At 37.8% G+C, this 14294-nt stretch overlaps 1 protein-coding gene across 3 annotated transcripts in view; it reads left to right on the top strand.

Annotated features, from left to right (window-relative positions):
- ASXL3 (ASXL transcriptional regulator 3) overlaps window positions 1-14294 on the top strand; it is a 188286-nt gene that overhangs the window by 154123 nt on the left and 19869 nt on the right. For all 3 annotated transcript variants that reach the window (XM_082415963.1, XM_082415962.1, XM_082415961.1), the window contains 3 exons: window positions 3496-3592; window positions 5437-5542; window positions 10209-12165. In XM_082415963.1, the coding sequence (XP_082272089.1) occupies window positions 3496-3592; window positions 5437-5542; window positions 10209-12165 (2160 nt within the window). The remainder of the gene's footprint in view (window positions 1-3495; window positions 3593-5436; window positions 5543-10208; window positions 12166-14294) is intronic.

Raw genomic sequence — 14294 nt, 5'->3', positions numbered from 1 at the left:
CTGCTTCTAAGGTCTCTCCATCTGTTAGGGCCTCCTCACAAGCCCCACCTGAGGGCCTCTGCATTTACATCCCTCCACCAAGCACACTCCCCCAACCATGGCTGCGTGGCTCCTTCTTCACGCATTCAGGTGTCAGCTCTGGTGTCCTGATCAACAGTGAGCATTAGAGAGGCTCGTCCTGGACACATCATCTACGTCAGCAGTCCACTTCCCTGCACACACTCAGCACGAACCTTTTCGTCTTGTTTTGGCTTCGCTTTGAATCGCTCCCCATTACCTGTAGGATGAAGTCCAAATTGCTGAGTATATCTAGGTGTCCTGTTATGACTTAGCCACTTTCTGACTCTCCAGCACATTTCTCACGCTTCCTCTAAGCAACCCACGTGCCACGCATTCCGAATCACTTGCAAGAAACCCCAAATTAGAAAAAAAAGGGATAAAGAATCTTTTAGAGGTGCAAAGGATTATTATTAAATGTAGATATATTCTCATACAGAATTAACATTCCTCAAACTTCAAACATTGGATGGTTTGCAAGTAGCAATAACATTTTAATCCTTTGAATTCCACTGATATCCATCCCATAAAATGTACGTTAATATAATCAACCCCAAAGGCAAATGATATACTCACCAATAGAGACTTAAATCTTTGTGAAAGGATCTCTCCACAAATAAGTTTTCCTTTAACGATACTTATTTTCTTCCACAACAGCACAGAGTTTTTCTCCTTCTAATTAAAAAAGAAGCATAGCTTATCAATAGCTTCTTTGGATACTTCACTATAAGAGAGTTAGGGGAGTTTTTAGAATGAATGTTTCTATTGTGGGTAATCAGAAAAACAAGAATTTATAGCTCCACGATAAATAAATAAAACTTTCAGAAACGTTTATTGTTCCAGCTCATTAAAATGCCATGTCTTTTGGACAGTATTTCTTAAACGCCATAAAATTAATAGTGTATTTTAAAAGTTTTATTGGCACATATTTAATTTAGCCCTAGTGTTTAATTGTGCTGTCTCAGACAGGCTGGAAGGCTGGCAGTTAATATTATTTTTCGGTTTTAAAAGAAAAACATTTTCCTCCCGGGCTAGCTTCCATATTCTTGAATGTGTTCATTTCACACTGCCTTGCATTTTCATGTGCTGAAATCTTGAGACTCTGTCAGAGCTAATCTGGATCTGGTATTTCTTTGTGTTTTAAAATTATGCTGAAATTTCAATTAATAACTAATCATTCCCCTGGCCTGGCAGAACACACCAAACTAAAATCCTATATGTCAGCTACCGGAGTTAAACTTTAAATCTTTCACTTACACGAAGCCAGGACAGGGCAATAAACATTTATTGAGTACCTGCAATATAATAGGCATTGTGCATGGACTCCAAATTATAAAGCACCATGCATGTTCTCAAATGTAGAAAATCTAACCTTTTCCATTGTGCCTTCCATAAATGTACTTCATAGTAAACCAATTCCTTTTTCTCTTCAGGGCACTTGCCTTCCACCTTCTAGTCCTAACTGTTGGGGACACAGCACCAAATGGCATCCCTTGACTCAGTTCATATACTGCGTGCCAGCGGATAGTGTCCTAGAAGTGTCCAATTAAAAGGTGGGAAGGCGAGGACATTTAGCCACTCACGTCTTGGGGCTGTGGTAAGACCCTGAGGTGGGACACGTGCATGGCGATGTCACTGTACATCACAGCCGTGCTGAGCTCAGGTGGGTGGGAGAGATGCACAGGGACCAGACCATCTGCTGTATGGGCAATATGTTCAGAATATAAGGGCAGAGCCTTTTTCTTTACTGCCACCGTATTGCCTGCACCCAAAAAACGCCCGGTATACAGGTTCATATGAGTGGCTTAATAAGTATCTGCTGAATGAAGGTGAAATAATTATGAGTAAACAGTGAATCCGTGAATGAACAAAGTCTTGCCTGAAATTTTCCAAGTGTATTGAATATTTTAGTACGGTTATCAGTATCTTCTTAGATGAGGAAACTCAGCATCTTAAATCTGTGGCTGCCATGATGGCAGCATCCAGGATGTCTCACATCTGTACAGTGTCTCTCTTTTCTGGATTTGTTGACCATTATCCAGCTTTGAGTTGCTAGTATAATATTTACTTTTAGACTCAGTATTCTCCTTTGCTCCCAAATGATGGTTTAGCTGACATATTCATGAAGGCATGATTTGAGTTAAATTTTAAAAGAGGGACAGTATTTCAGTGGGTGAAAATGGGGTGTAGAGAAGACTGCAAACGAACGAAAACATGGGGCTAAGACGTGTCTGAGTGTGTTTTCAGATAGCAGTGACTTATTAGAGCTTAGGACACACGGGGGTGTCTATGAGAGTAAGAAGAAATCTTTGAAAATGTAACTGGAGCTACAGTTTGCCAAACTGACTCAATAGCAGGCTAAAACATCTTCACGCCTTCATGAACGGTCCAGTGACTGATTGTTTGTGATGTTCCGCCTCTACAACAAAGCTCCCACTCTGTATTGTATGCTTTATATAAAACCATTATGCCCCAGTCCTGTGACTTGCCCAAGACCCTAACCCATTTCACCTCTGGCATCAAGTTCTTCCTAACCACTCACGTCCACCTAGATACCCTCCCCTAGCTTTTTTTTTTTTTTTTTTTTTTCCCCTTCTTAATTCCCGCTCACCTCATGCTTGGCACTGTTTAACTTTTTATGTGTTCTGTCTTCACTCCTCAACTACATGAGAAGCCAGCCAAGGACAACACTAATTATTTGTATCCCCTGTGTCAGCAAGCAGAACACATGCACAAGGCAGATGTAATAAATAGTTGGAAAGTTAAAAGCATCCAGTTCGATGATGCTTATCCAAATCTCTTCTATACGTACATGAATTTAAAAAATAATAAATTTGAGGAAAAAGGTTAGTAGCATATAGTTGCACAGATTTTAAACTTTGTATACCTGTTTTCTGTGTGCACCGAAAGAGGTGAGAAGAATAGAGGGAAGGGTATGTATGACAGTGTGGGTGTATTTGTTTTAATGTTTCAGAACTTTGTCGTCTGAACCTCAGACAGTGGAAGACTCCAAGTGATCAGACTATATTTCTTTAGCTTCCACAAATTTTAAAGAATTTAATTAAAAAAATAATCTAAAGGTGTACACATATGCAGATTTTTAATTTGGTATCATTTAAGGCATATAAAAATGACAAAGATATAAATTTTTTGATTAATTCACATACATTTGTTATACTCACCACTGATAATGGAAATGCCTAATACAGATTTCCTTTAAGTTGATGTATTTAGTCACTATAATAGTCACTGTAAGCAGTGCAGTTTTCCTACTAGGAAATTCATCTTTTGTTAGATTCCTTTCCTCCCTGCCTTCTACTCTGCTCTTTCTCTCTCTCGCTCACACACACTCACACCCTCAGTTTTTGCTTCTTTCCTGCATACTTTTGCTTTGAATTATTCTTGATGGAATCTTGTTTCTGTCGGCTTATTTCCTAGATGGGAAGTGATGGAATTTTACGCCTCAGTACTTCAGCTCTAAATAATGAATTCTTTGCATATGCAGCACAAGGCTGGAAACAGCGACTGGCAGAAGGTAAATTTCTATTTTCCATTATTATTTGACATATTTGAGTCAACAGACTGTACTGAGATTTGCACCTTTCTCTGCTTCCCAAGTCGTCTTCCCCCCTGAAGTATACTTGAGTAAAAACTCACATCCTATTTCAAATGACTTCATTAATTCTTTTGTTATACTGTGCATTTTTGATGTCCAGTATTTTTGAAGAAAGCATGACTTTATCTGGAACATAATAAAAATTTTTGATATAGCAAGATTTTCTTTGGAATAATCATTTTAATTATGTGTTTGATGCATTGTGTATTCTCTGATGTCCGAGAGCCTGGAAGAATCTTCTTTTAATACAGTCTTCCCCTGAAGCCACCACTTCATCTTATCATTCCTTTAGTCACCAAGCTTCATGAAAGACTAAACAATACCCAGTGTTACCACATTTTTACTCCCTTACCCACTCACATTTTTATGGTTGGGTGTGACCCCACCATACACAATGGGAACAATCCCTTCTAGAGAATACGAATGGCTTTCTCATTGCAAAGTTCACTTTCCTCTTCTCAGTCCTTGGCATTTCATGTTCCTTCTCCTATGTCTCACTTGTTTTCTACCCCATCTAATTTGAAACCATCTGCCTTCGACATTCATTATATATTTTAAATTGTGTCCTCTTGCTACCTTTCTGACAGCCTTTTCTCAGCTTCCTTCAGGAGCTCCTGTTCTTCCACCTGATGGTAAATGGTGATGTCTCCACCATTCTCTTCCCTGCTATTTGCTTTTGTAACTGTTCACGTGCTCTAAGAACCTCATTCAGAACCATGGTTTCAGCTATATAGCCCACATGCTGAAAATGTCCAAATCTGGCTGGAACTCCTCTTTCCCAAACCTTTGCTGATCCATTCCACAAACCTGCTGGATCTTTCCAGTATCAGGCACCTTGAAACCAAAATGCCAGTATTAAACTCTCTTCCCTTTTAATGTCTACTATTTCTTCTGCCTTCTGTCTACTAAGGTCACCCCTTTTTCTCACAGCTCCTCACTTTGAAACCTTTATGATGTCTTTGTTCCTCTTCCTTCTCCCCAGGTCCATCTGGTTATGAACTGTTACTTGTGTCTTTGAATCTTCTTCAACATTCTCAAGATGCTGGCCTGACTGTAATCTCCATCTCTCATCTACGCTACTCAGTAGCCTCCCAGCCAGTTTCTAAGTTGCTTATCTGGCCATATTCCTCCCTCACTGAACACCGCCAGGACCTCCCTCTGTCTCTTACAGGAAAAATTTAGGGCTCTCTTTAAAACATGTGCTGGGTAATTGGCCACCGCCTACCTTTCCTATTTCATTTCATCCTGTGTTCTACTCATAATTGGCCACTCAAAAGCACATAAATATACGTATTCGTATCTCTGTGCCTTGTGAACTAATTACTTTATGAAAGCTTGGTCATCTTTCAAAAGCTAATTCAAGAACCAGGTTCTGTGTATGGTCTTCCCTAATCAATTTACGGAGAATTAAGTACTTTCCCTCCATTTATTCTTATGACCTATACAGGGCTTCCACATTGTGTTATTATACTCAACTGTGTGCTTTTTCTTTCACCAGACTGGTTTCATCAAGGACAGTGAATATACACTTCCATTCGCAACCCCTAGCACTCAGTACATTTGCTAAATGCTTTAGAGTCTGTCTGTGACTAAATGACTGAGTGATGTTCATAAAAAAAGAAGCTGTAGAAATATTATCAGTACTCAACTTTTTTTACCTTTTGGCATCCATAAAAGTTTATTCAAATTAGTTACATGTTTTCTTTATTAACTGGCAAAACATATGACAACTTTTACTCAATATCTAAGCATTTTCTTTCTAGGAGAGTTTACTCCAGAAATGCAATTGCGGATAAGGCAAGAAATTGAAAAGGAAAAGAAAACAGAACCCTGGAAAGAAAAATTCTTCGAAAGGTTTTACGGAGAAAAGTAAGTACTAGAGCATTTTCTTCTTATTTCTCTTAGAAGGAAATGAAAATGTAATTCTCTGTTTCACTTAGCACAATCATATGCTATAAAACTTTATAAACCTGTGATAAAAGGCAATAGTCTCTCAGTGTAAGAAATTGCAGGTAAAATTATAGTGGCATATCAGCACTTAAATTTTTAAAAATGCATTTTCAAGGGTTTATAACTTGTCCATGAAAATTCATTTTGGACTGAAAATAGCACATGAAATTCTATAGAAGTCAATTTTGGCGTTCCTAACTGGATTTTAGTAAAAATCTCCTGTTTGTTTTTTTTTAAATCTAAGCATTTTCATTAATAAATGCGTTAGAGATAAGTAGTCTTGGACACATATTTAATTCTCACATTTTTTTCCAAAAATTTTGACTCTCCATATACATTTGTTTAGTCCTTATTTGGGGGAGAGCCTAAGGTATTACCCTTTCCTCTATCCATTTTCCTCTTTATGTAAAACCACTTTTTAAAAAACGTATTTTATTCAAGTAGTTGATTTGCCATGTGTTAATTTCTGCTGTACAGCAAAGTGATTCAGTTATACATGTATATACATTATTTTTCATATTCTTTTCCATTATGGTTTATCATAGGATATTGAATATAGTTCCCTGTGCTGTACAGTAGGACCTTGTTTATCCATTCTACATATATATAATAGTTTGCATCTGCTAATCCCAAACTCCCTGTCCATCCTGCCCCCAGCCCCACTTGGCAACCAAAAGTCTGTTCTCTGTGTCTATGAATCTGTTTCATAGATAAGTTCATTCGTGTCATATTTTAGATTCCACATATAAGTGATATCATACAGTATTTGTCTTTCTCTGTGTGACTTAACTTCACTTAGTATGATGATCTCTAGGTACATCCGTGTTACTGTAAATGACATTATTTCATTCTTTTTTTATGGCTAGGTAATATTCCATTGTGTATATATACACACCACATCTTCTTTATCCATTCATCTTTTGATGGACATTTAGGTTGTTTCCATGTCTTGGCTATTATGAATAGTGCTGCTGTGAACATATGGGTGCATGTATCTTTTTGAATTATAGTTTTGTCTGGATATATGCCCATGAGTGGGATTGCTGGATCATACGGCAACTCTATTTTTAGCTTTTAGCTTGAGGAACCTCCATACTGTTCTCCATAGTGACTGCACCAATTTACGTGCCCACCAATAGTGTAGGAGGCTATAACCGCTTTTTAATCTATTATTTTTATTTGTGTGTGTGTGTTTTAAAAATAATACCAGTCACACCTAAGTATGGTAGTGACTGAGCTAATTTGAAAGTAGTTTCTCCTTTGCCTCATGGTTAACAGGTACATATTCTCCTTGGGCAGAATTTGAACCTCACAGACAATCAGATCCCTAAGAAAGAAAGAGGGATTTAAGAGCTGACAATTGACAGCCACTTTAGATCATCATGGGTAGAGGAATTTGTGCTTTAATTCCCACATACACAATTAATGCTTGAAAGTCGTTGTTTTGTGTAAAAGACACTGAGGCGGTTGCAGGCAACACAACCTGTACCATTTGATCTAATTTCACAAAACTCCCCCTGTAAATGGGGAAAGCCGTCAGGGGGAGTCTCACATGAGCGCTCGTCCTAAAAAGACGTCACGTGATGAACAGCCTGTTTACTCGGAGCAGCCTCGCCTCTGGTGAGTTGCGCTAAGTAGCCCTCCTCCTGAGTTTGAGTAGGAAGCCTCCTTTTCAGTTGCTGCCCTAGGACTTTGGATGCATATACATATTGAAGCAAAGCTAAAAGGAGGTAATTAATGTCCTTTCTCAAAAATTAAAATTGTGGCAGGCTAGTTACAGGCTAGTTACAGGCTAGTTACCAGCAGTATTACTCAAGCCTGGCGACATCACAATCTTCATTGGAGCTTTTACAAATAGGTACGGATTTCCGACACCCACCCCAGATGTACTGATGGGTGATCTCCAGGAGTTGAGCCCAGGAATCTGAATTTTTAGATGCTTCCCCATCGTGCTGATGTCCAGCAGGATTAAGAACCCTGCCTTCCTTACCTTTTCTGACAAAGGGAACGTTGGGAGCATTCTTGTCGGTAATGGCAGAAGCATAACCAAGTTAGTTACGTCCGAAAAACTGGTCCTTAATTTTTGTTGAGTGTTGGGCCTGTGCTTTTATCAATTCAGTATTCATGCAGCATCGCCTCCGTGCCACACACTATCCTAGATGCCAGAGAGCCAGCACTGTAGAGACCATACAGAGAGTTTTTCCTCAGTCAGCAAATAATCATTGAACATACTCTGGCTCTGATAGGTTTCTAAGACCTTTGCAAATATTGTTTCACTTAACCCTCCCAACAGTCCTATAAGGTGGATACCATTATTATTCTTATTTTAAAAAGGGTTTAGGAAACTGAGAGGCAGTGAAACTAAGTAATTTCCCCAGTTTTACATGGTGTGGTTAAGTAATTTGCTCACCTGCAAATCCTTCTCAGAAAAATTCACACACCTACAATTTTTTACATGAAATTTGGAGGCTCTGTAGACTCTCATGGGTATCAGGTTAAAGACTCCTGTCCTGGAAGGTGACAACTACCATACTGTGAGTAAACATGACTCCCCATCAACATCACTGAGTTCTGAATACAAACAGTTCTTTTACTTGATTGACCCTTTTCTTGCTGTAGTTTATCCATAGAGTTTCTGTCCCCTTACATCCCTGGACTTCTTGTCTTTTCCTATCTTTGATTACATATTGGATGACTGATGTATTTTGGACATTTCATTGACTGCCCTTCTAATTTTGTTACTTCTAGATTACCTACATTCCCTCAATATGTGAGGGATATTTTCCTAGCATCAGATAATTTTCAGCTGACTGACACCATGTGCCTTCTCATTGTTCTAAGTTTTCCCAAGAATGTTACCACTGAAATTCAGCTTTAGTTAAGATCTGTCCGATTTAGTTTTCTGCTCTTTGAGGTCTTTATTTTGGTTCTTACTGGCTTCTTCTGCCTATAATACAGTACTGTCTTATATTCGTTTTAATTACTTGTAGGGATCCCATTTATATGCTAACTCAAAATTATAGGAGTTGGTCTGTTGATTTGCGGTCTAGATTTCAGGCGGGCAGAGTTTCCCTTTATGTGGTTATGTGGTGTGCTGTGAACGTCTTCCTTCTATGCCTTATGCCACCTTAAATCTATTTTCCCATGAAAATAATAAAATGTTTACATGTATGTTTTATACAGTGCTGTTTTCCATATGAGATATAAATATATCATATACATATATGATATTTAGTAATATTAAATATATTTAATAATATTCTTATTAATCAACTAGCTGAAATTTGGCTGCCAGTGGGTAGATTCTGTGTGTTCTCCATCTAACCTAGTATCAGTGGTATCTCTGCTTGATCTGGCCCCAAGAGACCTTATTCCTAGCTGATTATTCTGCTCTAAATTCATCTGTAGTGTAGTTATATTATTCTGTTCCTCTCACTATAATATAAATTGTGGTTTAATTTGAACCCATCTTAGGGAAAGTTGAAAGAAAAGAGACTAATTATGAAGGAAGTGTCCTCTATCTTCCTTTCTCAGCCTTCTGAATTTTAGTGAAGAAGGCAATGATCAAATACCCAAAAAGTGTATTCAATTTTATTTCCCTTTCATTTTGGGGATTTAATTTAACTAAAAGTTTGAAGAAGATTTTACTGAGGTATTTTCCTGTTATAGCTGTATTTCCTCACTCAAATATGTTTCTTCCTCTGGGAATGTTCTCTCTTCTGCTCATCTTTGTAATTGCCTGTACTCTAATTTAACTTCATTTAGAACAGCATATTTCCCTACCATCTGATGCTGACATTGTAACTTAGTATGACAGGAATTAGTGATTTACAATATTGTTGATTGCAATTCTGATAAACTTTACCTTATGACCTGAACATTAGGCTGGGCTATTTCTTGATATTCTACACTAACTTTTTATGGAATATCTTTACAGTAAGAGATCTACATGAAAGAATTTTAAAAAGTCTTGCCTCACATGAATGTAATCTAGTAGAATCAACTTTGATGACCCCAAATATGTTTATTATTCTTTAGTGAAATTTCCATCTTGTCTTAGGTTAGACACTTAGATATTGTACTAAAATATGGTGATGGACACCTTTTACATTGGGTTAAGAGAACTTAATCTTTGGAAGTCATTTCCATTTCAAGATTTTACAACATACCCATCTTCCATTGATCTTAATTATTTGGTTATGTTGCATCCTTTAAGGACTATGTAATTTTCTATTATAAGGACATATTTCTACTTTCTGACTTTAAAAGATTTAGGTCTTATACATTCTTTTGCTTTTCAGCCCATATTTTTAAAAGTGTTTTAGTATGCAATCTCCCTTGCTTACAGAATAAAAATCAATACTTTTTAAACAGAAGTAGAGTTTATTTTAGTTATGATTATAAAAGCAGTAGAAAAACTGAGCCATCATAAACTAGTTTACATAAGCTAAACATATTACTTAGTGATTATAAAATTAATTTTATGCATTTACCTCTATGAATACTATATTTGGTGAGAGATCCAAGTTGTACCTTTCATGTTTTGTGGTTGAACAATAATTTAATATTTCTAATTTCTGTTCAGGTTGGGCATGTCAAGAGAGGACTCTATAAAGCTCACATCTGGACCAAACAATGATGGAGCTGAAAGTAGTTCTTCATGTGGGACCTCTGGCCTTCCTGGTCTATCTGCACAGACTCCCTTGAAAGAACAACAGCCAAAAAGCATGAAAAGTCCAACTTCTCCAGAGCCTGATTTCTGTGCTACACTTTGTCCCATGGTAGACGTAGGTAAAGATGTAATGACAGAGTCAGAATCAGAGGACATCTTGATCCCCGAAGAATCTGTGATTCAGGAGGAAATTGAGGAAGAGGTAGAGACTAGCATCTGTGAGTGCCAGGATGAGAATCACAAGACAATACCTGAATTTTCTGAGGAGTCAGAAAGTCCAGCCAACTCTCATGAGGAGCCCCAGATAGCACCTCCTGAAGATAACTTGGAATCCTGTGTTATAATGAATGATGTTTTAGAAACTTTGCCTCATATTGAAGTTAAAGTGGAAGAGAAATCAGAATCTCCCCAGGAAGAGATGTCAGTTGTCATTGATCAGCTGGAAGTCTGTGACTCTGTCGTTCCTTCCACTTCATCTGTGATTCATGTCAATGACACAGAACATAAGGAGCCAGAAACTGCACTAGAGACCAACACTCCAAAAATTAAAACAGGGTCATCGTCTTTAGAAGGCCAATTTCCAAGTGAAGGAATTGCTGTAGATATGGAGCTGCAGAGTGATCCTGATGAACAGCTTTCTGAAAATGCTTGCATCTCTGAAACGTCCTTCTCTTCCGAGAGCCCAGAGGGAGCCTGTACCAGCCTGACATCCCCAGGAGGGGAAACCCAATCCACTTCAGAAGAATCATGCACCCCAGCCTCCCTTGAGACAACGTTTTGTTCTGAGGTGTCCAGCACTGAAAATGTGGACAAATATAATCAGCGAAATGCCACTGATGAAACTCTTCATGCATCTTTGATGTCAGAAATCTCTCCAATATCCACTTCACCTGAAATATCAGAAGCGTCTTTGATGTCCAATTTACCGTTAACATCTGAAGCATCCCCAGTATCAAATTTACCTTTAACATCAGAAACCTCGCCCATGTCTGATTTACCTTTGACATCAGAAACTTCTTCAGTGTCTTCCATGCTTCTCACATCTGAGACCACTTTTATTTCCAGTTTGCCACTTCCTTCAGAAACATCTCCAATTTCCAGTTCTTCCATGAATGAAAGAATGGTGCATCAACAAAGAAAGTCAACTTCCATATCTGAAGAACCACTCTCCCCCCAGAAAGATGAAGGTTCTGCCCCTGCCAAGCCCCTGGGAGAGAGCCTTACCTCTCAGCAGAAGCCTCTATCAAATACTCCCGAACCTATCAAAATGGGTTCTTCTTCCATTGCTCCTGAAGCATATTCATCAGAAGAATTGCACAATAAGACCCTGAATCAGCCTCCTTGTAAATCCCATGTTGAAACTGAGAAGCCCTATCCCGCTTCGATTCCAGAACTTCCTTCTACAGAAATGATAAAAGTTAAAAATCATAATGTCCTGCAAAGAACAGAAAAGAAAGCGATGTCTTCACCATTGGAATTACCTGTCTTTTCTGAAGAGACAGAGAGTAAGGGAAATGAGCTCCCATCAGCTAAATTACAGGACAAGCAATACATCTCATCGGTGGATAAGGCTTCATTTTCCGAAGGCTCTAGAAATAAAATGCATAAGCCAGGGAGCTCACAGAATCGGTTGGAGACCTCTCATACTTCCAAGTTGTCAGAGCCCTCCAAGTCCCCAGATGGGGTAAGAAATGAAAGTAGAGAGTCTGAGATATCAAAGAGGAAAACCGCAGAGCATCACAGCTTTGGGATCTGTAAGGAGAAGAGGGCTAGGATAGAAGATGACCAGTCAAGCCGGAACATGTCATCCAGCAGTCCATCTGAGAAAGAACAGCCTCCAAGAGAGGAACCAAGGGTTCCACCTCTCAAGGTACGGTATTTTTTTTTAAAAAAAAGGAAATTCCATAGATAGGCTTTTTCTGTTTAGATACTTAATTTTTCAAAAATAAATGTAGCAGTTTATAATCTAATACTCCCAGCACCAGTCTAATATTAAATGATCCTTTTTCAGACTGCGTTGAGCTCATACAATAAGTTTAGATAGATGTACATATTTAGACCTTGGCATTTAAGGAAAAAGAAGGGAGGAGGGAGAACAGGGCCTGGAGGAGCCCACAGGCCACTGAGATACAGGATCTCTGGGGGACTCCACAGTGTAGGACAGAGACCTATATAAACTTGGAAAAATTTGAAAGATAATTCAGCATCCTATAAAAGTTGAGTAGGACTAGAGAAAGCAGTAGTCAAAAGTCAGAGGCTTGCACTCAAGAAAAGAAGGTACGTGTTATCTCTTCATTCATTTTCCAACAAATGTTGAACACCCCCCTCTGCCTAGCAGAGAGGATCTAGCTTCTGAAAGAGCCTCATTAAATATATCTTGAATAAATCAATGAAATCACTTCACAAACCCTGAGGAAAATGCTGTAGATACATAGGTATACAAATCGTACTATTTTATTTCCAAAATAATAAAGAAGTATTTAACTTTACACAATAATAAAGCCTGTAGACAAACATTCCTATTTATATATTTTATTTTGATCCCAGGTAGATTTTAACTCTCAGAAAACAACTCTTGTATATAAATTGACTCTGCCTAACTAAACTAAAAATTAAGGTTAACTCAAAGAATTACAAACATACTCAAGATTTGTTTTTAGTAATCTTTCTCTTTATTTTGCTCTGCTCTGACATCTACTTTTAATATGTGCCTCATGATCTCCCTAAGGTTGACTTTTAGGGGTGTGATTGTAATTATTCTATTTAATAAAGCAGTCCCTATTAAATAAGATTCTAGAGATATAAAAGATGAATATTAAGCTCCCATTAAAACCCTGCTATGCATTTTAATTTCTGAAGCAATGAAAAGAAAAATATAAGCATGCTTTCCATAGGAAATATTTTTAAACATTTCAGTCTAAATTTTTTGTCAAAAGCTTATTTTCAAAGTGATATACCCTTTATGTAAAGATAGATGGATAGAGAGATACAATATATATATTTAATGTTCGTTAGGCTTAATGTTTTTAATTTTTTTAACTAAGGGAAATATTTAAAAGGTAAAACTGAATTTCTTTTCTAAATTCATCTATCTTTGGAACCTTTGGATTAGAAGAGAGCCATCAGAAATTTGAAAATGAGAAACGAGATAGCTCAGGAAGATAACCATCTACCAAAGTACTAAAGCATGATTCCAAATTGATACGATCTTGTAGTATGTGTCAGGTATTTATAATGTCAATATATGTAAATGCACATATGTTAAGAAGAGAGGTGTAAGTTTTCTAGGAAAACTTTTTCTAGAGGAAAAAATATAAGGAAATATAGTACGTGTCAACAGCACAGAATGGGGAGCCCAAAGGCTCTGTCACTCCCTAGTTATATGAACCCAGGGCAGCCCATCTCCAGGGGCTCAGTTTTTTCAACTGTAAATGAAGGGCTTTAACTAGATCCCTGCCAGCTCTACAAATCTGTGACTCTGGGAATATTCTTAGTGACTAAAGCATCATAGGCATTGCTTTGGGATGTTTGTTGTTAGGTCTTGTGACTCATGAATTTGGTGATGACTGAGTCTCTTAATTAGATGAGTGGGTGAACAGTGTGGGTTGGGACGTTTACTAAATTCAGCAAATTGTAGATTTCCAATATCAAATAAGCTGCCCAACCCATACTGTCTTTTGGAGGCAGAAAACTAGAGTTGCCCTTGCTTTCAAGAAAACGTAATAATAATAATAAAATCCCTTTGGAAAGCAAAGCACTTTCACAAGTATAGTCTCATTCCATGTTTATAACACCTCTGTGAAAGAAATAGACCAGAAATAACTAGTCTTACTGTTTACAGTTTACAAAGTCATATTGTGTGCTTATTATATATATATATATATATATGGCGGCATGCTAGGTGGTATGGGACCACATAAAACCTACAGAGTCTCTGACTTGGGGAGATTATTGGAGAAACTGAAGTACACAGTGATTTGCCTAGGTTCACAGCATTCC

This window comes from Balaenoptera physalus, assembly GCF_965194825.1.
Source record: "Balaenoptera physalus genome assembly, chromosome: 12".
NCBI classification, from domain to species: domain Eukaryota; kingdom Metazoa; phylum Chordata; class Mammalia; order Artiodactyla; family Balaenopteridae; genus Balaenoptera; species Balaenoptera physalus.
Note: the sequence above shows the minus strand (reverse complement) of the source record. Positions and strands in the feature narration are given on the sequence as shown.